Raw genomic sequence first — 24,080 nt, forward strand, 5'->3', positions numbered from 1 at the left:
ATTTTTTCAATAGGTTTTCCTCATATTTGCACTTGGCTGGACATCTAAGACTTTTGATTTCAGGAATTAAACAAAATAAGTTATCAATTTTAACAGTAACAAACAAAATCGGCGGGAGACGGCAGTTTTCAGTGGCTTCGTTACAGTATTTTTACAAATTATCTTTAATTTGAATCAGGCTTAACGCAACATCTTAGATGTTATCAACAGATTTAATGACTTACAAACGCATTAAACGCTTTGTTAAAGTTAAATCTACAATTCTTGAGCAATATAAGTTTTTAAAGCGAAGCTTTTCTATAATTAGGGTCGGTCCGTCCGTCACAGAGAATTAGCTTTTTTCGTTAATTTAAACAGGTTAGAATTGTCCTATCGATTCCAAACTTTGCATGATGATTCCTGTAGTAGTTAGAAACAATTTAGAAAGCGTAGCAACTCTATATTCAATACCAGATGTCCATTTGAAATATGTCGATTTTTAACTTTTTTGACAATAAATTTTTGTATGTTAAAATTATCCGATTATTCTGATTTTTTGAAAACCGATACCTATTACGACAAGGTACAGTTTTATAAGCAAAGCATCTCTATAAACATGGCCCAAAAATGTAAGTAAGTCCTTAAACAGTATCATCTATTTATGCAGTTTTACAACAAATTTACTTACAATATTGTTTGTACTGATGCATTAATATTCTGCTAATTTAGTTCTAATAATCTACAAGTGTCAATGTTAGTTTGTCCTTCCATTTCAGAGCTTCGCTTTTATGGATGTTGTCATCCTTGTTTTTTAAATGTTAACTCAATATGACGAATTTTTAAAATAAGATATTTTCAAACGTCCTTTGTATAAGAGTGATTCATCGACCAAGTCTATATTGTAATAAACTATATTCTTACAAGATCCGCATTGACTACGAACAGAAGGGGGTTATAATATACTAACACTCTTTCAACTCCAACATTTGTTACTAGCTGCCAAAGGTAGAATTTCGACATGAGAATAAAAAGCGGGTTAATTCTTTTAAACAAATACTTCAAAAAAAATAGTCATTTGTCGCATTGTATTAGGTATTTTTTGCCTATAGTAAGATTCAAAACTTTTAAAATTTTGATAGCCCCAAGGGGCGAAGGCCCAGGCCAACAAAACTGGTATTAATTTTATGCTTTTTAGTTTAATATTCGTGGAAAATTATCTATAAAACTATACATAAATCTTCAATATGACTAAGAACTGGTTCTAATCCAGCAATTGTTGATCGGTTTCGAAGCCATAATGAAAATTCAATCAAGACTACCTACATATTTAATTGAATGACCACAAAACTCAACCTTTTGATCATGGATGTTTTATACTTAAAAATCTTTAAAAAATCACTAAGCGTATAAATACTGATTATTCAACTCTTATAATAAAGAATTTTGCATTCCATAACATGTATGTAATAATATAATACATATAAAATTGATGATAAGGATAAAATTTATTTCAAGAACTATAGATTGGTAATATTAAATAAATAACAATGGATAATCAAATAATACAATATTGATTAACCTAATAATTAAAGAAATGCTTTAATGAGTTATTAACAAGATGTATATGAGCTAAATCAAATAAAAAAACAAGAGAAAGGTAAAAAAAAAGGAAACTGGTTTGATGGTAAAAATCATAGGGGACATTTTTAATTTTAGTAGCTTCTGCCGAACATACAGTAAAACTTAGGAGCATTCTCGCAGCCAGGGCGCACGCACTTGGTTCCCGCCGCCAACTCTTGAGGCTGTTTGAAGGGTATGCACAAAGATTTAGCTCCCATGCTGGGTGCTCCAGGCTCCAGGTCTGAGTCCTTCTTGCTCAAATCTTTGATCTGGTCCTCACAACTCTCCTCTCCACAGAATGGTGTCTAAAAATAATTTTGGTTTAAGTTTTTTAGATTCTTTTATGGAGTGGTAAAAAAAACTTTTAAGTTGAATATTTATATGATTAAAACATTACTATCCGTTTGTTGTTAGGGAGATTCGAAAAACCATTAAAAATCCTAGATGTTAAACAACAAAAGAGGCAATATCTTATTCTTGGCCATTTAAAGGCGTCATTGCCGAACAGTGTTAAGACTTTAGGTCGTGTTATCAAATAGTTGGGATGTCAGTGCCTTAGACTTACTTTAAATGGTAGCTCAAGGTTGTTATCAACAATCCTTATTTTGTTTTCTCTGACTTTTAAAACTTTAGTTTTTTACCTGTAACAAACATTTCTCATCCAGTCCTTTAAGGAATCCATCAAAGTCGTGGACAACTCTGATATGATCGGTCATCTCAGTTTTGGCCTTGGCAAACATGCATGACTGGATGGTGTCCAACATTGCAGGGATGTCATCCTCTGCCCCAGCTCTCTTCATCACAATTTTCTCTCCCGTGTCCCTTCTGACTACAACATACTGACTATTTTTCATATCCTTCGGTCCAATTTCCACACGAATTGGGACTCCCTTCAGTTCCCAGTGGTTGAATTTCCATCCTGGTGAATAATTTTCTCTAAGATCTTCCTTGACTCTGACACCAACTTTATGCAATCTTGCCTTAAAGTCCTCGCACTCCTTGTACAAGGCATCCTTGTCTTCCTTTTTCAAGCTGGCTGTTACACCACAGGGCACAATAACAACCTGGATTTTGGACACCTTCGGTGGCAGGACAAGACCGTTGTTATCAGCATGAACCATGACCATGCACCCAATACTTCTGGTGGTGATACCCCAGCTGTTCTGATACACAAACTCTTTCTCTCCAGTCTCAGGGTTCTCAAAAGTGATGTCAAACATTTTGCTGAAGTTCTGGCCCAGGTGATGGGAGGTGGCTGCCTGGATGGCACGGCCAGACGCTCCAATGTAGGCCTCAATGGTGGTTGTAAAATCTCCGCCAGCAAATTTCTCCTTCTCAGTCTTTCTGCCCGGAACAACTGGGACAGCCAACAGTTCTTCGTACACTCGCTTGTACAGGGTTAGAATAACCATAACCTTAATTTAAAAATAATGAATATTAAGTAACACTTCTTTACTCCTATACCTAATGTAAATAAGAAGTTATAATTATAGCTTTCTCTGATTTTGTAAAATCTTATTACAAGATATTATTTTACCCTTCTATATAAATTCAAATATTCGTTGAAAAATGTGTTATCCGTCATAGCACCCTCATTAACTGCTTTGCTTACCTCGTCCTCAGCCTCCTTCTTGGTGGCAAAGGCCGTGTGTCCCTCCTGCCAGAGGAACTCTCTAGTCCTTAGGAATGGTTGGGGATGTTTAAACTCCCATCTCTGAAAAAAAAGGTTGGATAAACTTTAGGTGGCGATTAAGTAAAATTTTCTTTGAAGTTGGCATAAAAAGAAAATTACTGCTAGTGGCAATTAAAGAAATGAGATTCTTACTGATTTTTCTAAATGTCAGCTTCCAAGTGCTCAGTTTTTAAAACCATGGCCTCTCATATTATCATTCAAGAAACAGAATGATAATCAAATATACTAAATAAAAATGATAACCTACCACAACATTATTCCATTGATTTAGCTTGACTGGAAGATCTCTGTAAGACTGTATCCACTTGGCATAAGCTGGATACATGACAGTCTCACTGGTTGGACGGATGGCGATAGGTTCAGCGAGGTCAGTGTTTCCAGATTTGGTCACCCAGGCAACCTAAGGGAAAAATCAATATTTGTTTTTGTTTTCTTTGGGATTCTTTCTAAGTAAATCATTATTTGACCATAATATCAAAACAAGAAAATATCGCCAAAGTTGGGGTGGGGCTTATAAAATTAAAATTAGGTGGTTATATTTTTTTTGAAAAGGCTAATTAAATACCTCGGGTGCAAAATCATCGATATGAGTCTCCTCTTTCTCTAGAGCAGCTTTAGAGACAAAGCAAGGGAAGTAACAGTTCTCCACATCAAGCTTCTTAATTTCTCCATCAAAAAAGTCCTACAAAAAAATCAAGAATAAGTTTTAATTTAAATCCATAAAAGTGATTGTAAATATGTTTAGAATGGTTGGAATTTTGACCATGATTTAAGTTATTCAACTAGCTGGAAAATATCTGTATACTGCCTTTTATGCTCAGGTAGATGGAGTCATTTGTAAAGTAAAAAGTACATAATTTTAAAGCTGGGTGGAGATTCAACTTTTTGAAGTGTAACCACAGCTACATAATAAAATACTTACTCCTTTTAATATCACATGTTATGATCTCATAATAATTACCTTAATAGATTCCCAGATGGCATAAGACCAGGGACGAAGGATATAGCAACCAGACACATCATAGTAGTCCAACATCTCAGATTTTGTTAGCACCTTTAAACATGTAAAGAGATTGGGTATTCTGTACACAGCTTTTTATTTTACGCTTTTAGAAACACGACTAAACCTGAGAAAGAATTGTATTTCTCCTCTTAAATGCTTCAAAAAGGTAACCACCCACTGAAAATGAGCCGTTCTTCATTTTGGAGATAACTTTCTAATTATTAGTTTTTTAGTTTATAGAATATAAAATATATTTAAGATCATACAAGGGGTAAAACTGGGGAAGATTATTATTTTAATTCCAAATAAATCTTTTTAACAATTCAGATTTTTTCCCTCAATATTTCACTTTTCCCAATGCCCATGTATAAATTTTTATCTTTCCTATTCTTTGGTCAATAACTTGAAACACGTAAGGTTGGTTTACCTGAGCATACCATTCTGGCAGGTTGTCCTCCTTCTTGGCCTCAATTCCCAGCCTGGTGACACCAGCCGCGGGTACCGCTGGGGCGGGCTAAAACCAGCAAAAAACATTTTAACTTTGGCGATTGTTTTTTATCTAAGAAATATGAAAACGTGCAAGTTTATAGAAAAAAAAGGTGAGAAGGACGTGCTGCAGGATTAGGGTTGGCAATCCGAATCCGGGATCCGCCTAATTTTTGGTCAATTTTGGAATCCGAATCCGGATTCCATTTTTTAATAGCGGATTCGGATTCTTAATATGTAGGCTAAAATTAGAGTCTTGAGTTATTTTCTTTCAACTCCCCCTTTTTTGAGGCAAAGATTATCATCATTAAATATAAAATCTTTTTAAATCTGGTTCAATTCTCGGAAGTGAATTATAGAGAACACCAAGAACATTAATTTTAAGGACATATGTAGCACTTAATTTAAAAAAAAGCCTTTTAAAGTATTGCTAGAATCCGGAATCCGAAATCCGCCATTTTTTTGGACGGATTCTTCTAAAAATCCGAATCCGGTCCCTTGCCATCCCTATTCAGGATATTCATTAATAGCAACTAAGTAGAATCAAATACAATGGAGATAATTCAATAATGAATATCCTATCAGAATTAGAAAGGGCAATCTTTAGAAGCTGCAAAATAAACCTAAGTAATAGATCCAATACCTAAAGATTTTAACAATTAGTCAAATGATAACGTTACAATAAAGTGAAATAAAATCTATTTTTGCAGATTCATAAGAACACCGTGAGATATGGTTTTATGACACAAAATTCTAAGATTTCATAACTTATTTAAAGATCCTTTTGGATTAAGTGTTCAATAAAAATCATTCCCAATAATTTAAGGATCTTCAAGTAAATTTCAACTGAGTGTTCATCTACTATTCCATCCCAAGTTTCCATCTAACATTCATGCACGACATACAGAAATAATTAAGATTAAGGAAGGTCATGTCAGGGGTGTATATTTTCCAAAATATAACTAAGTTGGAAAATAAAACCCCTGGGATCATATATAACCATTATAACAATATGTGCCTAAATACATTTAGGAGACATTTGATACTTGTGGGCAAAGCCTTTAAAGCGCCAAAGTTTTCAGTTATAATAATTTTTTAAAAGTTAATAAAATATTTAGCATCTAAACTTTTAGATGGAATTGTGAAAGTCTCCATTACAAGATTAATTCGACACATGGTGAAAATGTTTTTGTCCTTTAATGTTATTTAATGAGTTCATAGAAAAAAATATCCGTTTTTTTCACTTACTTATGTAACAATTGAATATTTAGACTCGATTTATTTGTTTTAAATTTTTTAGAATAAGTAATAGACGCATTGTTTACAGAAAAGTCAAAATTATTCTAGAGACTAGAAAAAAAGAGTATATTCCACAACTTGTAAAAAAAACATGCATTTCTAAGAATACAAAAAGTTTAGGCCAGTATAAAGAGTAGGTATTATTTTTTTTATAAAAGTAGATAATATTTAGATCCTTTGTGCTAATAATAGAATACACTCTAAGATAATAAAGAACAATATATCTCTAATTTTTAATAAAACAATGTTTTCTATTTTCAGCACAAAAAGGATAACAACGATACATGTAACAATATGAGGTAATAGGGCATATAGATCAGATGAATTATTGATGCAACGAAATATAATAGTTTTATCATAATATTCTATTATCCATATACCTTTTATCATATACCATAACCACATTCATATATAAACAAGAATTAATGATTACTCCTCTACCTTTTCTTTTTGCTTCTCCTTTTTCTCCTGCTTGGGCTTAGCAGCTGGTGCCCCACCTGCGGGCTTCCAATCTTCTCCTGTGGCTGTCTTGTACTGAGCCTAAATGTAAAAGTCTAATAAAATATTGTTTCAGGATTGAAAAAAAAACAAAAATAACTTCTCTTTTTTAAAATAATTCATCGATACAAGTTTTGGCGAAAATAAGTATTTTATTCAAGAAAAAGTCTTGTAAAAACATATATTTCATAATTATCGGCCATAATCAATACTGTTAAATGATTGTGATACATTGTAAAGAATTGAAAAAAAATTGGTAAAAACTTACCTTAAGATCCAAAAGAACTTTGACAGCTGCGTCAATTTCTCCTTTGTCGGCCTTCTTAGACTTGAGATCTCTTACAAGGTTTCCCTGCTCAGTAATCTTGGCATTAATCTCAGCGCATGGCCCAGCAGCAGCAGCAACAGGTTCTGAGTCAAGGGGTGGTGACATTTTATCTTTACTTACTTTCCTATTATTCTTACTTATCTGCAATATTATAAATTTGCTTGGTAAAATTTGGAGGATTTTGTTTCTTTAACAAGTTTTACAATTTGAATGCTACAGCCACGGTATCCAATTAACAAAATTAACATTATGTTTTTGGACTAGAATATTTTGAAATAGTTACAACATTCAAAATTAATCTTAAGATCACATCTTGTGTTAGTTTTATGAATGTAATAATTATATTATTACTATTCTTAATTAAGTTAAAGGCAATATTTCAGCGCAAAGATAATTTTTAATAAGAAGCTTGCAAGCGTGCAAAATGGAGCTATGTAATGCTAGGTATGTGTTTGGAAAGGAAATTTGGTGATTTTTAATGCCTAATATAATACAAATATTTAAACAAAAATTAACAACCAAAATAAAAATGGGAAGACAAACATAATTCTACATGCAATAACAATTTAATGACCACCACCACTACCTTGCTTGACTGGAACAGTCTTGGCCGCAGCAGGCATATCTGGCTTCCAATCGATACCATTGGCCGCTTTGAAATCAGCCTTGAGAGCAAGCAAAACTTTAACAGCTTCATCAATCTCCTTCTTGTCAGCTTTTTCGCCCTTTAACTTTCTTACTTTATCACCCTGGCTTCTTATTTTGGAATCAAGATGATCGGATGATCCACTCTCTGCCTTTGGCTCTGGTGGATTCATACCAGGCTTCCAATCTTGACCAGTCGATGCCTTGAAATCAGCCTTCAGTTGCAAAAGAATCTTGACATTAGCGTCAATGTCAGTCTTATCAGCTTTCTCTGTTTTGAGCCTGCGAACAATGTCACCCTGAGCGACAATTTTGTTGTTAATATCAGCAAATGCGCCACCACTGCTGGCAGAATTAGCAGCAGCTGCCTTAGGGGCAGCTGCTGGGGCAGCGGAAGCTGTAGCATTTGGTGTCCAGTCTTTGCCGGTTAGCTGTTTATATTGAGCTTTCAAATCAAGCAAAACTTTAACAGCCTCACCAACAGCTGCTTTGTCAGCTTTGGCCTCCTTCATTGTTCTCACCTTATCTCCTTGGGCCTTAATGTCAGATAAGACTTTGTCAACACCTCCAACGGCTGCGCTGGGTGCAGCTGTGACTGCTGGTGCGGCAGCCGGTGCTGTTGCGTTTGGAGTCCAGTCCTTGCCAGTGAGCTGCTTATATTGGGCTTTAAGATCTAATAATACTTTGACAGCTTCGCCCACAGCTGCTTTGTCTGCTTTGGCCTCCTTCATTGTTCTAACCTTGTCTCCTTGGGCTTTGATGTCGTTTAACACTTTTTCAACACCTCCTGCAGCAGCAGCACTTGGAGCAGCTGCGACCGCAGGTGCGGCAGCCGGCGCTGTCGCGGTTGGAGTCCAATCCTTGCCTGTAAGCTGTTTATATTGCGCCTTGAGATCAAGCAGAACTTTGACAGCTTCACCAACAGATGCTTTGTCAGCTTTGGCCTCTTTCATTGTTCTAACCTTGTCACCTTGGGCTTTGATGTCGTTTAACACTTTTTCAACACCTCCTGCAGCAGCAGCACTTGGAGCAGCTGCGGCCGCAGGTGCGGCAGCCGGCGCTGTCGCGGTTGGAGTCCAATCCTTGCCTGTAAGCTGTTTATATTGCGCCTTGAGATCAAGCAGAATTTTGACAGCTTCACCAACAGATGCTTTGTCAGCTTTGGCCTCTTTCATTGTTCTAACCTTGTCACCTTGGGCTTTGATGTCGTTTAACACTTTATCAACAGCCCCTGCCCCTTCCACCTTAGCTGGAGCAGCAGCCTTTTGTGGCTTAGCCTTTCCTGCTGACTTTCCACCAGCTTCTTTAGCTTTAGATGGAGCGGCTGGAGCAGCAGATTTACCTGGTGGCCCATAGCTGTTAGGGGTACCATCTGGGATAGCTATCAGAACAACAGGCCTAGGTTTACCAACACACTGGTCATAGGGAGCGTATGGAACATCACAAATGAAATATCCTCGCCTCTGAATTTGAACCATGTCACCTTTCTTTAAGTTCTTGAGCTCTGGATCACCAAGCATCTCCACCTCATGCTTGCTGTCCTGTCCAACAAAATTCTTAAAGTCATCATCTTTGTCAAGAATGGCCTTGCTGATGATATGATCATAATAAATCAGCAGAGATGGTGTAAATGGAGATTTTTCCTCATTTTCGCACAGCCAGGTCAGTTTCAAAGTTTTCTTAAAGTCCTTGTTTGAAGTGTTGTCCTCTGCATCGACAGAAACAACTTTGCCGTTTGATTTGTTTAACTTTTTAATCATCAAATTACCCCAGTTGATAAAAGTAGCATTCTCTCCTTCTTTAAGTTGTTCAGCGTCTACGCCATCAATAGTCAGAACAGGTCCGGTCCACACAGTCTTCTCGCCAATATCAGGATTCTTTGGATGGCGAGCGGCGGAGATTGAATTTAACTTAGCCCCGGCAACGTTAACTGGAACACGATATGATCTGTCAACGGTTGTATGTCGGGGTACAACAGGGTCCAAAACTTTCTTGTTAAAAGCCCAAATCTTATCCCATTCCATGAAGACAACAGACCTGCTGGACCCTTGCGCCACAATGAATTGTTTCAAGGCCTCAACAGTCAAACCTCTTCTGAGAACTCCGCGTACAGTTGGCAGACGTGGATCATCCCATCCATCAACAATACCCTCGTCGACAAGCCAGGTCAACTTACGTTTAGACATTACAGTGTTAGTCAGATTTAATCTTGCGTATGCCCAAATATACGGCTTTCTTAATCCAAGGGCATTGATAAACCAGTAAAATTGGTCGTCTCTGTCCATATACTCGGTGGTTCTTAAAGAGTGGGTTACTCCCTCCACACTGTCAACAATTGGACAGGCAAAATCATAGGTAGGATACACCTTGTATCTTGTTCCAGTGGCAGGGTGGGGCTCAGGCTTACACCTGTAGATGGTAGGATCTCTGAGGCAACCATTAGCTGATTGCATGTCAATTTTAGCACGTACAGCACACTTGACTCCAACATCACTGCCTTTCTTCATTTCCTCCCACATTTTCATGTTAACAGCTACAGAATTATTACGGTTCTTTGAATCTTTTTTAGCCTCTCTCTCTGCTTTCATAGTTTCAGCGTCTGTATCGTCGACATAAGCCTTACCTTCCTTCAACAATTTCTCGCAATACATCAAAATAATCTCGAAATGGTCAGAAGTTCTGCTGAAGTGATCATACTTGACCTGTAACATTTTGAGATCCTCAAGAATAACCTCCTCGTATTCCTCCTTCTCTTTAGCAGGGTTAGTGTCATCAAATCTCATAATAAGCTTGCCCTTAAAGGATTCCTTGTAGTGATTGTTGAGAAGTGCTGCTTTGGCGTGGCCAACATGAAGGAATCCGCTGGCCTCTGGTGGGAATCTGACAATAACCTTACCCTCTTCAGCGCCAGGCAGATCAACAAACTTTCCTCCAGCGCTCTCCTCCTTTTTCTCCTTGTTAGGATCACCAAGTGGAGCAGGAGTGATTTTAGCTTCTGCGGGAAGACTTTTGGTGACAGATTGAATCTCGGGACGAGAAGACATCATTTTATACCAACGCAGAAGGCTTGAAGGTGCTTGATTTTTCTCAACCATAAACAGCCACTGTGGACTTCTATTAAGTGCTCCAAAAACACAATAATCGGCAATTGTGACAGCTTTACCGACCAAAAATGTGGCTGGCTTCAAAACATTGTCAAGATAGCTGATGGCATTCTTAAGTTCACTCAAACAGGACAGGGGTCCGAGACAGAAAGATAGCCAGTGATCAACTTCGGTCTGGCTGAGAATATCCTGTCCGTAGAGGCCAGTAGATGATACTTGTCTAGCAATACACCTACAAGTAAAATCATCAATAATAATATGTTTACAACTCAACCCGAATATTTTTAAAGAGACTTTTAGATAATAATTTTTATCTAAAGGCGTATTTTGGTGAAAGTCACGGCATGACAAATCTATTATATAAATTTATCAGTTAAAGTTCATAATTCATATAAAGATTAAAGTGCCATTGGGGAAGAGGTAAGGTGTACGAAAGTACCTCATTTTGAAATAAGCCATACTAAAAAACGGACTTCAAGAAGAGATTTTCATCACTGAGTTAGCTTATTTTTGAAATTCACATTAATCTACACAGGGGTGTATATTCTGCACAAGATTTATTTCTTTTCCCCTGCTCAAAATATTCCCTCCCCCCCCCCCCCCATAGTTTTTAGTCTTGAGATTTACATTTTAACTTGGGTCGAACATTTAAACTTAAATATTTAGCAGCAACATCCGTCCCAAGAAATATTTGTGTCTAGACATACAAAACATACGTTTATGGGAAAGAAATCTAGCTTTAAAAGCATTTTGTATAGAGTAACTTTACTTTTCACAAGACACAGTGTAACCTCGTAACCTAAATTCTTTATAACTACTCGGCAACACATTTTATGCAATTTAATTTTATTTCAAGAAATAAAACGGACACACATATTTCATACTACTTAACAAAGATAAATAGCTATGAAGATATCATAAAATTATCTTTGTATGTGAAAACATTAGGTATAATTTATATTGTTATTGTTTTTTCATAGCCAGATAAAAATGACAAAAACAACTAAGGGTATATATTCCCTGCTAAAGGCAGGGGGGGGGGGGGGGTGAATATACGTGAATATGTTTTTCTTATGTTGAAATAAATCTTCGACATTTTATTGCTCTTAAATGTTGTTACCTTGCAATACCAACAGCAGTTGTGGAGCCAATAGAACCTCCATCCATGGTGTAGGATGTTTCATCTGCCCAGGTCACAGCAATATTCATGCTTCCTTTCACAGCCTCCGCCGTTGCGAGGGCACCCACCGCCGGACATTTTTTGCTAACTTTTAGCTTGGTCATTCTGAAAATAAATAACATAAATTTTTTGTCTCAAGATTTATCGTGTTTGTTTTGGAATTCGTTGTAGATTTGGATCAATTCAGCTTTAATTCTGGGCTTTACATTGTACAGAGCTTTGTTAAAATGCTGCGACGTTACAGTATCAGCTTCAGTCTTTTCTTCCAAAGCAGCTAAAGCTGCTTCATTACAAATAGCTGCAACTTCTGCGCCGCTATAACCTTCTGTGTTCTCTGCTATAGCATCAAGGTCAACACTTTCATCAATGGGAATATTTTTTGTGTGTATGCTTAATACTTGTCGACGTGTTTGTATATCAGGAAGCGGCACATACACAACCCGGTCTAGCCTGCCAGGTCTTAGCAGGGCTCGATCCATCATGTCAGGTCTGTTTGTGGCGGCTACAACTGTTACGTTTGCCAGGCTAACTACTCCGTCCATTTCTGTAAGCAGCTGCGCCAAGACACGTTCTGCTACCTGGTTGGAACCGCCAGCGCCACGCGAAGCTCCCAGGGCGTCGATCTCGTCGAAAAATATGATGGATGGAGCAACACTCCTGGCTCGCCGAAAAAGATCACGCACTGCCTTTTCACTTTCGCCCACCCATTTGCTGAACAACTCAGGTCCTGAAAAAATAAACCATTTAATAAAATATAGAATTAAAAAGAAAACTAAAAAAATGAAACTTCGTAATCAAACCCATTAATAAGATGTTATAATAGGATGAATAAAAAGTGGTTACATGCCTTTTTGGTTGTATGAATACTATACACAATATTTTAATTAGTGCTCAAAAGTAAAGAGAGAGAGGGTTAATTTCGTTTTGTTGAGCAGTAAAAATAATCAAAACTAAACTAACAAAAATGTAATAAGTTTTACGTTGCTAAATATTTAATAAGGTAACATAACCTTTAATAGGATACTAATCCATTGAAAGCTAGACTATTTTAAAACCTACCTTTAATTGAAAGAAAATTCAGGCCACTCTCATTGGCCAATGCTTTAGCAATCATAGTTTTTGAACATCCTGGTGGTCCGTACATCAGGACCCCGCGTGGTGGCTTTATTCCCATTCTTGTAAACACTTCAGGATGCTTGATAGGCCAATCCACAGCCTGTCTCAGCTTTAGTTTAAGATCCTGCAGACCTCCAATGTCAGCCCAGGTAACAGATGGTACTTGAACCTGAACCTCTCGCATAGCGCTTGGCTTCACCTGAACTCTGGCAGCCTCAAAATCTGACATCTGTAGTGTATGACCATTCTGAAAAAAATTCAGTTAGATAATATAACTACATAACAAAACTAAAATAATGATATTACCCTGGCGTTAAAAAAATATTTCTATGAGATAACATTAAACTTACCTTTTGAGCAAACAGTAAGCTCGTAGAAAATAGATTTGAAACGTCTGCCCCAACAAATCCATGTGTATCCTAAATAGGAAATATATATTTATATAACGCAGTGCATTAAAATGAGGAAAGATATATAGTAACTAGTAAGCACAGTAATGACATAAAATGACAACCGAGAAATTAAAATTTGAATCACGTTTAAAGTTCAAATGGTAAATATACAAATAATACTTTATCAATGTTTAGATAAAAAACATGACCTTTAGCACGTTTTCCCGTAACATTTCCGTCAGACAAACAAAGACATCAAAGATTATAGAGCAGCTCCGCTAAATCAATGTATGCCCTACCCTTGCTATGAGCTTAATATCATCCATAGACAATGTATGTTGCGTAGTATCCAGGTACAGATTCAGTATCTCCAGCCTGGCCTCGACATCTGGTGCAGCAAGTTCCAGCTCGAGGTCAAGTCTACCTGGCCGCCGTAAACTTGTGGGTATGTTGTCAATTTTACTTGTTGTCGCCAATACAAATACTCTACACATTGAGCAGGAATAATTAGAACAATAAATACAAGATAATTACTCAAAACTTTTGTTTATCTTGTAATCTATGTAGATGAGTCAAATTGCGAATTCAGCAGGTTAAATTCAATACGCATGTTAGAAATGAAATAAAAAATTAAAAGTCCTATTAAGATCTTTCCTGCTCCCTTGACTGATTTATCTTAATTCTGTCGAGACATGTTTGTAGGGTTGAAAGAACTCTTCTTTCCTGATCTCCCATCATATCACCATCCTACACAAATATTTAAGTAATCTTTCAGACAATAAAAATGATGAAATAAAAGACATCATGTGTGATAAACTTACATTGGATCAGATAGGTATCATTCGGTATGATGTCAGTTTTTTTGTTACTAAATATTTTTCATGTTTTATGCCGGAAAAATTCAACACACTTAATCAAATTAAATTACCGAACCGAAACCATAAATATAAAATAGTGGATTTTGAAATTTGATATTTGGACCAAATAATGGTGGTTAATTCAAAACTGATTTGAGACTGGACATGTGCAAAACTTAACTTACAATGCCAAAGAGTAATTTACCTTTTTAGGAGCAAAGCTGTCCAGATCATCAAGAACAAGAACACAAGGAGCAAGTCGGTCACATTCACTAAATAAATCTCTTATCTTTGTTTCAGTTTCCCCATAATATTTGGAATACAATTCAGGTCCCGAGATGATGCGATAGTTACATTTTAATTTGCTACAGACAGCCAGAGCTAATATGGATTTACCGACGCCTGGTGGCCCGTATAATAAAATACCATTTACTCCACGGCCTTGGCTGTCACTGAATATGGCAGAACATGATTCTAACAAAATGTTCATTTGTTTAGATAGGCCACCAACTTTAACATTTTTAATTGGTAAATTATCATCTTCTTTACTATCATTTTGGAGATTTAATGATGTAGATGTTGTTATAGTAAAATAATTTTCTTTATCTTTAGATGAACTTCCTTTTCTTTTTACAGGAGTTGATGTTATATAATCAGCTAAGCTCATGTCACCAAAGTTGTCACTCAAAGAATTGTCACTTTCTAACTCTGGAACGTGGATTAAAACATCAAACATTTTCCCATAATAATCAAATGGTAAAATACTGTTTGTCTTTAATATTTTATCCACTAAAAATAACTTGAACTTATTAAGAACACCAGTCATATCAGAGTCATTGTCCAGATTAGGTATAAATTCAACTGTAACATTATTTGGGGTAGCAACATGTCCATTGAACCTTGTAACAGTAACTTCCTGTGGCCTGTCGCCGGAAATACTTTTACTTCGCTTTAGAGATTCAAACAGCCAAGAATTCCGGGTGACCAAACAGTGATTCACATCTTTTTGAGTAAAGGCACGAAGAACAATTTCCTGGCTGGGTGTGGTGACAAGAACATGGCTGCCAAATCCAATTTCACAGTGCACACATACCTGCACTGGCAAATAAATGCTGGCAAACTTGTCAAAGCTTGGTACTAAAGTTTTCTTGTCCGAACATGATACAATGGACCTAAAATTACACGATTCTGATTAAACTTAGATAAAGTGATAGATTATAAAAAACCATAACTTTTAACACATCAATTTAATAAAATCAAACATTAACAACTTACATAAGTAGTAGATTCATACACAGTAGTTGAGAGAAATTGTATGTTAGTATTAAAGATATTAAACGTTAATTAAAAAAAAAAAAAAACAGAAATATGACAGAAAGTATACGTTTCTCTTATTTTATGAGATTACGATATATCTACAAATTAGTTTTTTGATAGTTTTAAAAATAAAGCATGCAGATTGCAGAAGTCGGAGTTAAACGATTACAAGTGCCTCTAACATGCCTTACCTGAATGTTTTATGAATAATTGACGGAAATGGAGGTTGTATGTGCGAGGTGTCGGATGAACTGTCCTGTGACCAACTGTTAAAAGTTTCCGCATCAGATGAATGGTAACCAATTCCTTAATAATATATTAATAAATATTGGGTCAAGAGAAGAATCTGGATAACAAACCCAAATGCACCTAACCAATTATTGAAAATGAATACATTAAAAAAAAAACATTTTTCTTCGTGTTGATTAATTTTGTCTAAAGAAACGATACAAGACGATAAATGAAACTTTCTGCTAATTGACATTAACAAATTATGGACCATGGTAAGAAAACGAAGTAGCGAGTAACGTCATATTTAACAGTAGCTTTAAATAAGTTATTTTAGGAATGATTGTCCCGCAGGACTAGAGCCCCCTGTAGGACCTAGAAATAGGAGAAAAGCTGTGAAAATACGACGAAAAGCACTACTATGTTTTCTTTCCATGATCCCAAATTATATTTGTAAACATCGACCACGCCCTTTATCAGTCTAGGTTGCTACAATAAGGACACAATAGTCCCTTATACAGTAACTTCCTACATTAGTTATTTTCAAGGTCAAATGATTATTAAGATTAAATATGATAGAATCTAAATTTGTTTTTGTTTCTCATTATTACTCAATTCTTTTAATCTATTTCATCAGAACAAGTGCAATTTTGTTCAAATCGTAATTTATGCAGCAGTAAATTGTTTTTAAAGTTGATCTATTAAAGGGGAAAAAAATAAGGAAATATTAATACCGGTTTTCTCACAAAATATCCAGTCAATTTTCTGTTTACTTTTAACTTTCTGTCCCATATTGGTATTTTTTACGGTGTCATCTGAAAAAAAATAATATTACCACAAAATTTTAGCAATTAATCCAGTTCAAAAGGTTTTAATAGTGTCTGATGCAATATTAACACAACGTGAAAGTTTGGTCCGCTTCCTTGAACAACATGCCAAAATATGCCGCAACTGCGCGCAATCAATCAATAAACAAAAACAAACTATTCACGAACCCTCACAATAAGGATTTTTAGCATTATACAAAATTACATTAATTTATAATATATATTTTATTTTATTCTGTTGAAAAAATACATAAATATAGCATAAATCTAAATATTTGTATTAGAATTTATCTGGGGCACTCATGTTGAAAACGAGACATTTTAGAACTCCAGCCTTGGGTAAAACTTGATCCTGAAAAGAAAAACAATATTTTATAAATGTTTTTTTCCAGTATGACTTCGAAACCGATTAATATCCGCTGAATTAGAACCAGTTCCTAGCCGTACCAAAAAATCATGTAAACACAGTTTTCCACTAAAATTAGGATAAAAATCATAATATCAATACCAGTTTTTTAAAAATATTTTTCATTTTAATATCCACTGAAAGCTGTCTCAAATAAGATACGATAAATAACTATTACCATATTTTAATCAGGGATTTAAGGAAAAGAACAATAATAATAAATTCATCTTCCCTACTCCTAATGTGTTTTAAAATCACTTTAAAATTTATGTTACTTAACAATTACATTCAAACTTTATAAATCCACCAACGACAAAAAAAGTAAATTTTATTCCAAACCTTGTTTATAACACCGACCATGGAGTTAATATCCGAAATAATGGTCGCTGTTGAGAATTTAACGTCATTTGTCTGCTTCCAAACCTTAGTTTTCTTTTCCTAAAAAATAATCCCTTTTAAAATAGGTAGATGTTATTCAAAATTAAATCGAAAAATATGACAAGTATTAAAAAAATATCAATATTATTAATCTGACACAGTTTCTCTTGGACAAGTTACTCGTTCTGGTAATCCTTGACAATATTTTGACTTATAAAAATCTGAATGCCATTTCTACTATTTCTATTAAATCAAGGAATAAATAGAAATAAAGAGTAATACTAAGCAGAAAACATTCAAGTGATATTAAAAAAAACAAGGAAATGACAACATTAACAATTATGTAGAATGTTAGAACAGAAAAAGCAGAATATAAATGTATAAGTCTAAACAAAATAGCAGAATATAAATGTATACGTCTAAACAAATTGTAAGTAAATTTGATGCAAAACTGCTTACATAAAGGATACTATTTAAGGAATACTTACAGTTTTAGGACTTGATTAAAGAGATACTTCGCTTATAACATTGTACCTACCTTGTTGTAATAGGAATCAGTATTTCAAAAATCAGATGAATGGGATAAAAATTGCTTTTAAAAACAACATGTTTTAAATGGACGTACGGACTTTCTGGTAACGATTTTAAAGTTGCTACGCTTCCTAAATCGTAACTAACTGTTATAGGAATCATCATGCAACCCGATGGGACAATTCTAACATGTCTAACTCAACAAAAAGAGCTAACAGTTCCGGACGGACGTACGGACCTACCTTAATTATAGAAAAGCTTTGCATTTAAAGCACAAGAATTTTAAAGAAATTTACCTGTTTATTTGTGTCTTTCTTTAGTTTAGAGGTATTTGTGAAGACATGATAATCTGAGTCTGAATTCTGGCGGTGCCAAAGGGTCCTTTAAAAATGAATTTATTCAAATCTAGAATGGTTCCAGGGATGAAGGGATAGAACAATAGGCAATTAATTCAATTTTAGAGTAAAAAGTTTATTTTAGCAATCTTACAGGTGCCAATTTTATAAAAATTTAAAAACAAAGCTTTTCAAAAGATGTAGTTCCTTGAATGTTATTTAGTACTTAATTGCTAATAACTCACTTTTAGATTAATTCATTTTTTGACTAAAAACCTTACCCTTTTCATGGAGCTAATCCTTTTTTAAAAACCTAAGTCATACCTAGCAATTGAATGAATATGCAGGGACTCGAAAGACTTGATGAGAAAATTGTCCAGGACTAAAATAAGGTTACTATCACAGGAGTCTGCCAGTTCTGAAGATTTTTTTATCACATCTGTCACAGAGTTTACTTTCAATTTCTTCTTCTCTTCCAAGTATAATTTAGAAACCTTAATAAAGAACATTACATGAGAAATCAAACATAATCCCTATCTTGTTTTTAAAAAAGGACATTTATGTAGTATCGGAAAAAGGTGTAAATATTTTGCTAAGTTGCGCAGTTTTCGGAGTGGGTTATGTAAAAGATAGAAAAAGCATACATAAAAATAATCTTTTATTCAATGGTTGGTTAGTTTTTATGTTGCCCATGCACCTGTTGTGAAAGCCAGCTCGGTTGTAGCAAACTAATCTCCATGAACATCTCATTGTCAGTCAGATCAGCTATCTTCAGAAAAATGTTTGAAATCTTCTTGGCAAGATCATGCTTTAGTCCTGTAGTATTTAGACCCGCTTTGTTTTCTTGCATGTCACGATAGGCTGAGAGCATTGCACACATTGAAACCAGTTTCCTAAACACAAATTTTGTTTAATGCTAAAAAACTATGAACACCGCGAATTCTGTAGAAAGATGAATTTTATAATTGGTGGGAGAAGGGGGGGGGGGGAAACACTTTTAAAAATCTATATAAAAAGTGAGTTCGTCATCTGAATTTGTTCACAAAGTTATATTTTTAAAAATATATGTATAAATATATAAAATATTGAGAATACCTGGCATCAGTTGAAACTTGTACATCTTTGTTTACTGTGTACTCATATAGTTTTAACACGGATTCATTTATGTGTTTTTGAAGGTCTCTCTTTCCGTTCAACAGGTAAAATAATATTGGATAAGAGATTTCTCGGTCATCCTAAATATCATGTCACATAATAAGGTACTTTCATACACTTAACAATCTTTCAACCCATTTTCCATTTTATACTTTTCAACTTTCCCAGGAGGGAGAGTACAACGAAAATTAAATCAACATATCTCGCTCGATATGAATATATGTTAGTCATTTCATGTTAAAACATTTTAATTATCTATAACCATTTTCGGTCTTGTATAAATTTCAGTACTGACTTTTAAACTGTAATACCTGTCGTTTAGTTTGTCTATGATGTTTCCACCATATTTCAAAATCTCGTTGGCAAATGTTGACCACTAAACTGAGCATCAACCTAGTAGACAAGTGGTCATCCTCTGTTGCCCTCTGTAAAAGAAATAAATGTTATAATAATAAATGCATGAGTTAGATTTATAACCCAGACAACTACCTGGTTCCAGTGAAGTGGACCTTATTCGTCTGTTCCAAATTGCTTTCGGCTTTTTTGTAGTGACATGGATGTGTCCGACAACATATCCGACGCTATCGGCCAAATTGAAAGTCGGTACCTGGGCCTTTCCCCGTGAATATACAGTTGTTTAACCCCTGCCCCCTCTATTCTTTTACTTTAATGTGATAATATATATCTTTAAAAACCTTTTTTTTTCGATTTGATGAATAACTTTTAATCTTATAATTTTTTATTTTACTATCCGCGTTGAGCTGTCTATAATACGATAACTATTCTAACCTGAAGTACTCTGGAGAAAAACTGGTAACATGATTGAATATCAGGGCTGGACTCCAGATCTATCCGTTGGTTTGTCGTGCTATCCCTGATACACAAATATAGAATAATAAATCTCTATTTAATCAGAGAGAAAATTTACGATTTTTTTTGTTTCTTAGGGCTCTTGAATCTTTATGTAAGAAAAGCAATTTTTGTTTGCATATATTATTACCCTGCAAACGATAAACAATAAATTATCTTTCAGTTGTTTTTTCTTTGAAATTTGATTTATTTATGATTTTTGGTTTTGTTAGGGGCGGCTGTAATCAAAAACTGATCAATTTTGTTTTTGGTTACCTAAACCTGAGTAAGAATTAATCCCATGTGTACAAAAAAAAGATGTTGAGGATTGTCCATTTCGAAACCAAATATATGTTTTGTCCATTATAAGTAATCTTTGAATACTGTACTCCTGTAAATAATATCTTACTATTTCTAATAAGTTGATATTGACTCCAACACTAACATTTACTAGTACTAAATCTTACCTTATAGATGTTAGTATAAGATAAAGCCACTCCTCTCTGTTCTCCTTGGCTGTCCCCAAGAAATGAAACATAATCCTGTTGATATACTGGTAGCTTTTTATGGCTACCGAGGGAACTTGCTGATTCCAAATGAAATGCCGCATTATGTTGTGAAGTATGAAGCTGGTTGGATGGGTGTACAGGTCTGTGTGACTATTCAGGTACTCCAGTTTCTCTAAATAAATCAAACAATTAAAATAATCCATAGAATAAAAGAAAACAATACTAGCATTGACTTTAAAAAGGTCTAAAGGTAACGTAACTTTAAAATCGTAAAGAAGTTTGTAAGCAAGTAGTTCGTTAGCCGTTATTTATTAGGGTTTGGATTTGATCGGATAAATAACAAAGCTCTGGTTATGAATACATATCTCATTTCGAGGATGAATTATCTATCTGACGTCTAGACGTAGAGCTAATAACAAAATATTCTACATAACACCCTATGTATTTATTCCTATAAATACATGCAAAAACTATGGCTAACACAACAACGTGTAACGTGAAATAGCTGAAGGTCTTTCTGCAGGATTTAATATCAAGCACTAAAGAGTTTATATAATCCAAAGATTACTAAGGTACTCCCATGAGACTGTACAAATTGTCTCGATTTACTCCAAGAATCCTTAGGTTTGAACCCCCTCAAAATCATTGATATTGATAATCAATCGATGTATGGACGGACCAACTCATATAAAAACATACTAGCAGACCTTAGATATGGAGAAGCTTTGCATTGTTTGTACCTGAGAGTGCTACAGTAGTTCTAGCTCCATCCTCATTTTGAGAAATGTTGAGCAAATCCATTTCGTCCCCAAGATCGTTTACCTAAAAAATACATTAATATTGCATTAAGATAAAGAAATCTTGAGTCCAAATTTACCAAGGTTGGAAGTACTTTTAAAAGTACTCATTTCCCATTTTACTTTATCTTTTCTTACATCTATTCTACTTAACTAATCCTATTCCTATTTTATCTCCACTTACCTATACTATTAAGATTTTACAAACAAATGATTTTTTTTTCGTTATTTTTTCTTACTTTTTGAAGGCGGGATAATTCTTTAAACTAAATATTTTCTCAGCAGAGTGGTGTATTATATTTTAACACCCCGCCCCCTGGGGCTGGAAATTTGAATTATGGAAAATATACAACCCTGATTCTCATTTATATAAGCTAGAGTAAAGATACCTTAAGTTCTAAGTAAATACCAAATTTGAGGGGAAAGAGATATATTATACTGAATTATAATGTTAAATTAATTTTACCCTTTTCTCAAATCGTTCACTGAAGAAATCCTCTATGACTCCGTCCTCCACAGGAACTATTTTCTTCTTAACAGGTAACTTCTCCCTATGCTTATCATACTTGGCTGTTCTGCGGGTAACATAGGAAACTTCAATACAATCCCATGTATACTCCATCTTGTCATTAATAGACATCAAAAGTCTTTGAAACATAGGATCATCTGCCTGCAAAGTATTCATTGGCTTGTCAGGTTTTGGTATATTTTTCTTGAGAATCATAGTTGGGATGACTGGTATTTGTTCTGGAGCCTGTTGGTCAGGGCTTCTGCTGTCACGTGACTTCCGTGAGGCTCGCTGCTTGGCTGCCTCTTTGTTCTCTCTTTCATTATTTATATTAATTTCATGTTTTTCAGACCATTCGAAAATCAGATATAAATTTATCCTTAATTACCAGGAATTATTCCTGGTGAAATTTCAGTAAAAGTGCCCTTTTGAAATAAATTGAAGATTTGGGTTTAGGTAGTTTTTAGCTGGTTTACTATTTTTGGTCAGGTTTGGTTATATGTTGTGTACCTTGTGGTCCAGCTGGGTTAGGACCCCCGCAAGGTTAGGGCCCCTCCGCAAGTGTTAGTCTAAATTGACTCCTACACCTTATTTTAATTTTATTTAAAAAATGAAGGTGTGTGGGAGTGTCAGTGATATTTATGCCCTTGAAGGGCGCTTATTGTTCGTACTAAAGAAAATACTATTTTACAGTTAGCTTCCATTCATTAGAAATAGTTGAATAATATCATAAAATCTGGTTTGGTTATGGCTTTAAAATATAATAATGATCAATTTTAAATGGGGAATGTGCGCTAACAAAAAAACAACACTTGCAAATCTGTGCCTTCTATCCCTAGGTATACAATATACATATAGGCATAGCTAAGGAAATTTTGTTGAGATATTGATGTTCATTATTCAAAAATATCTTTCTTTAAATGAAATCAATATAAACCTCCGTTCTTCTCTTGCTTTCATCTTGTCCAACTTTTCTTTAAACATCTTTGATTTCTTAGTGCTGACCACCTCCTTAGGTTGATGCTTGCCTGCTCCAATAATTTCAATTTCATCGTCTTCATTAACATCATTATCAACTGGTTCCTCGTTAACTGTTTCTTCTTGGCTATCCTCGTTTACACTGTAAAGAGAATAGTAAACCATAATATAAAAATAGAGATTAATAAGAAATATATCTTTTTATTAAGATTATAAATTTTCATTTGAATATAAGGGACGGGCAAAAAAGTTGAAAAGCAACTGCACAACTGAGAATACTAGATTGAAATATATGCACCTCTTGTTATGACTTTTAAGAAATATTAATTTTTTCTTTAAGATGGTTAAGTAGCCACGTATTAAAATTAAACAAAGATTATTTTTTGGCATATTGGATTTTCTGTAGGTTTTAGAAAAACCATAAAAAATTTTTTTTGGCTTGACAATTAAATCATTATTTTACCTTTCATTGTCAGTTTTACTTTGTTGATCCTCTGTATCGGAATCTTCAATGTTCACACTAAAATAATTACATATATTTAAAGTCTTAATATCTTTATTTTATATTTATTTATCATATTTTTATACCAAATACTAAGATTGAAAGCAAAGCTGAATAAGTTAGGCAATACAATGTATATTGTATAGAATACCTTTAAATTCGTGTTTTTATAGAAATGTTTCGATTTTAACTGTGTGTTGCTTGCCATATATAGGAATCACTAGGTATTGAAAAAGTTCATATATGAGCCAAATTTTGTAACTGAAAAATAAAAATTCAAAAACCAGGGGTCAGTTAAAAACATTACTTACTTTATTATCGTCTTGCTATTGAGAGCTGAAACATTTTCATAATAAATTCTATTTTCTTTATTTCCATTATTCTTGGCTAGCCTCTCCTCCAGAACTTCAATGTCATCGTCGGAATCTTCGTCAAGTTCTATAACATTAGGAGCTATCTGTACAGTTTCATATTCTGTTCTGGTACGTTTGTGTGAGCTATTGTCAGACTGGTCGGAACATCTTTTACCAGTACTTGGCCCTAAGGTTTATTAAATAAGA

At 34.6% G+C, this 24,080-nt stretch overlaps 3 protein-coding genes across 3 annotated transcripts; all 3 read right to left on the bottom strand.

The window, feature by feature from the left end:
• Window positions 1–1,465: 1,465 nt before the first annotated feature.
• GluProRS (Glutamyl-prolyl-tRNA synthetase) lies at window positions 1,466–11,939 on the bottom strand. Its single transcript, XM_080156352.1, has 11 exons — window positions 11,776–11,939; window positions 7,493–10,887; window positions 6,847–6,989; window positions 6,522–6,620; window positions 4,723–4,809; window positions 4,254–4,346; window positions 3,858–3,974; window positions 3,540–3,692; window positions 3,212–3,313; window positions 2,241–3,014; window positions 1,466–1,904 (listed from the first exon to the last, which is right to left on the bottom strand). Exons 1-11 carry the CDS (start codon window positions 11,937–11,939, stop codon window positions 1,692–1,694), a joined length of 5,340 nt encoding a protein of 1,779 aa, XP_080012478.1. The 3' UTR covers window positions 1,466–1,691.
• On the bottom strand, window positions 11,939–16,613 carry LOC145316064 (ATPase family gene 2 protein homolog A-like). The gene is made up of 8 exons (XM_080156353.1): window positions 16,480–16,613; window positions 15,709–15,823; window positions 14,406–15,372; window positions 14,005–14,090; window positions 13,643–13,829; window positions 13,302–13,370; window positions 12,895–13,198; window positions 11,939–12,562 (listed from the first exon to the last, which is right to left on the bottom strand). The coding sequence occupies exons 1-8, from the start codon at window positions 16,535–16,537 to the stop codon at window positions 11,970–11,972; spliced, it is 2,379 nt and encodes a 792-aa protein (XP_080012479.1). The 5' UTR covers window positions 16,538–16,613; the 3' UTR covers window positions 11,939–11,969.
• LOC145316065 (uncharacterized) lies at window positions 16,560–24,070 on the bottom strand. Its single transcript, XM_080156354.1, has 14 exons — window positions 23,832–24,070; window positions 23,482–23,538; window positions 22,978–23,160; window positions 21,999–22,356; window positions 21,476–21,557; window positions 20,694–20,907; window positions 20,167–20,251; window positions 19,689–19,802; window positions 19,318–19,457; window positions 18,920–19,115; window positions 18,547–18,716; window positions 18,184–18,268; window positions 17,318–17,416; window positions 16,560–16,924 (listed from the first exon to the last, which is right to left on the bottom strand). Exons 3-14 carry the CDS (start codon window positions 23,022–23,024, stop codon window positions 16,853–16,855), a joined length of 1,662 nt encoding a protein of 553 aa, XP_080012480.1. The 5' UTR covers window positions 23,025–23,160; window positions 23,482–23,538; window positions 23,832–24,070; the 3' UTR covers window positions 16,560–16,852.
• Between the last annotated feature and the right edge of the window lie 10 nt (window positions 24,071–24,080).

Source organism: Acartia tonsa, chromosome 4 (assembly GCF_053477335.1).
Source record: "Acartia tonsa isolate MP-2025a chromosome 4, ASM5347733v1, whole genome shotgun sequence".
Lineage (NCBI taxonomy): Eukaryota > Metazoa > Arthropoda > Copepoda > Calanoida > Acartiidae > Acartia > Acartia tonsa.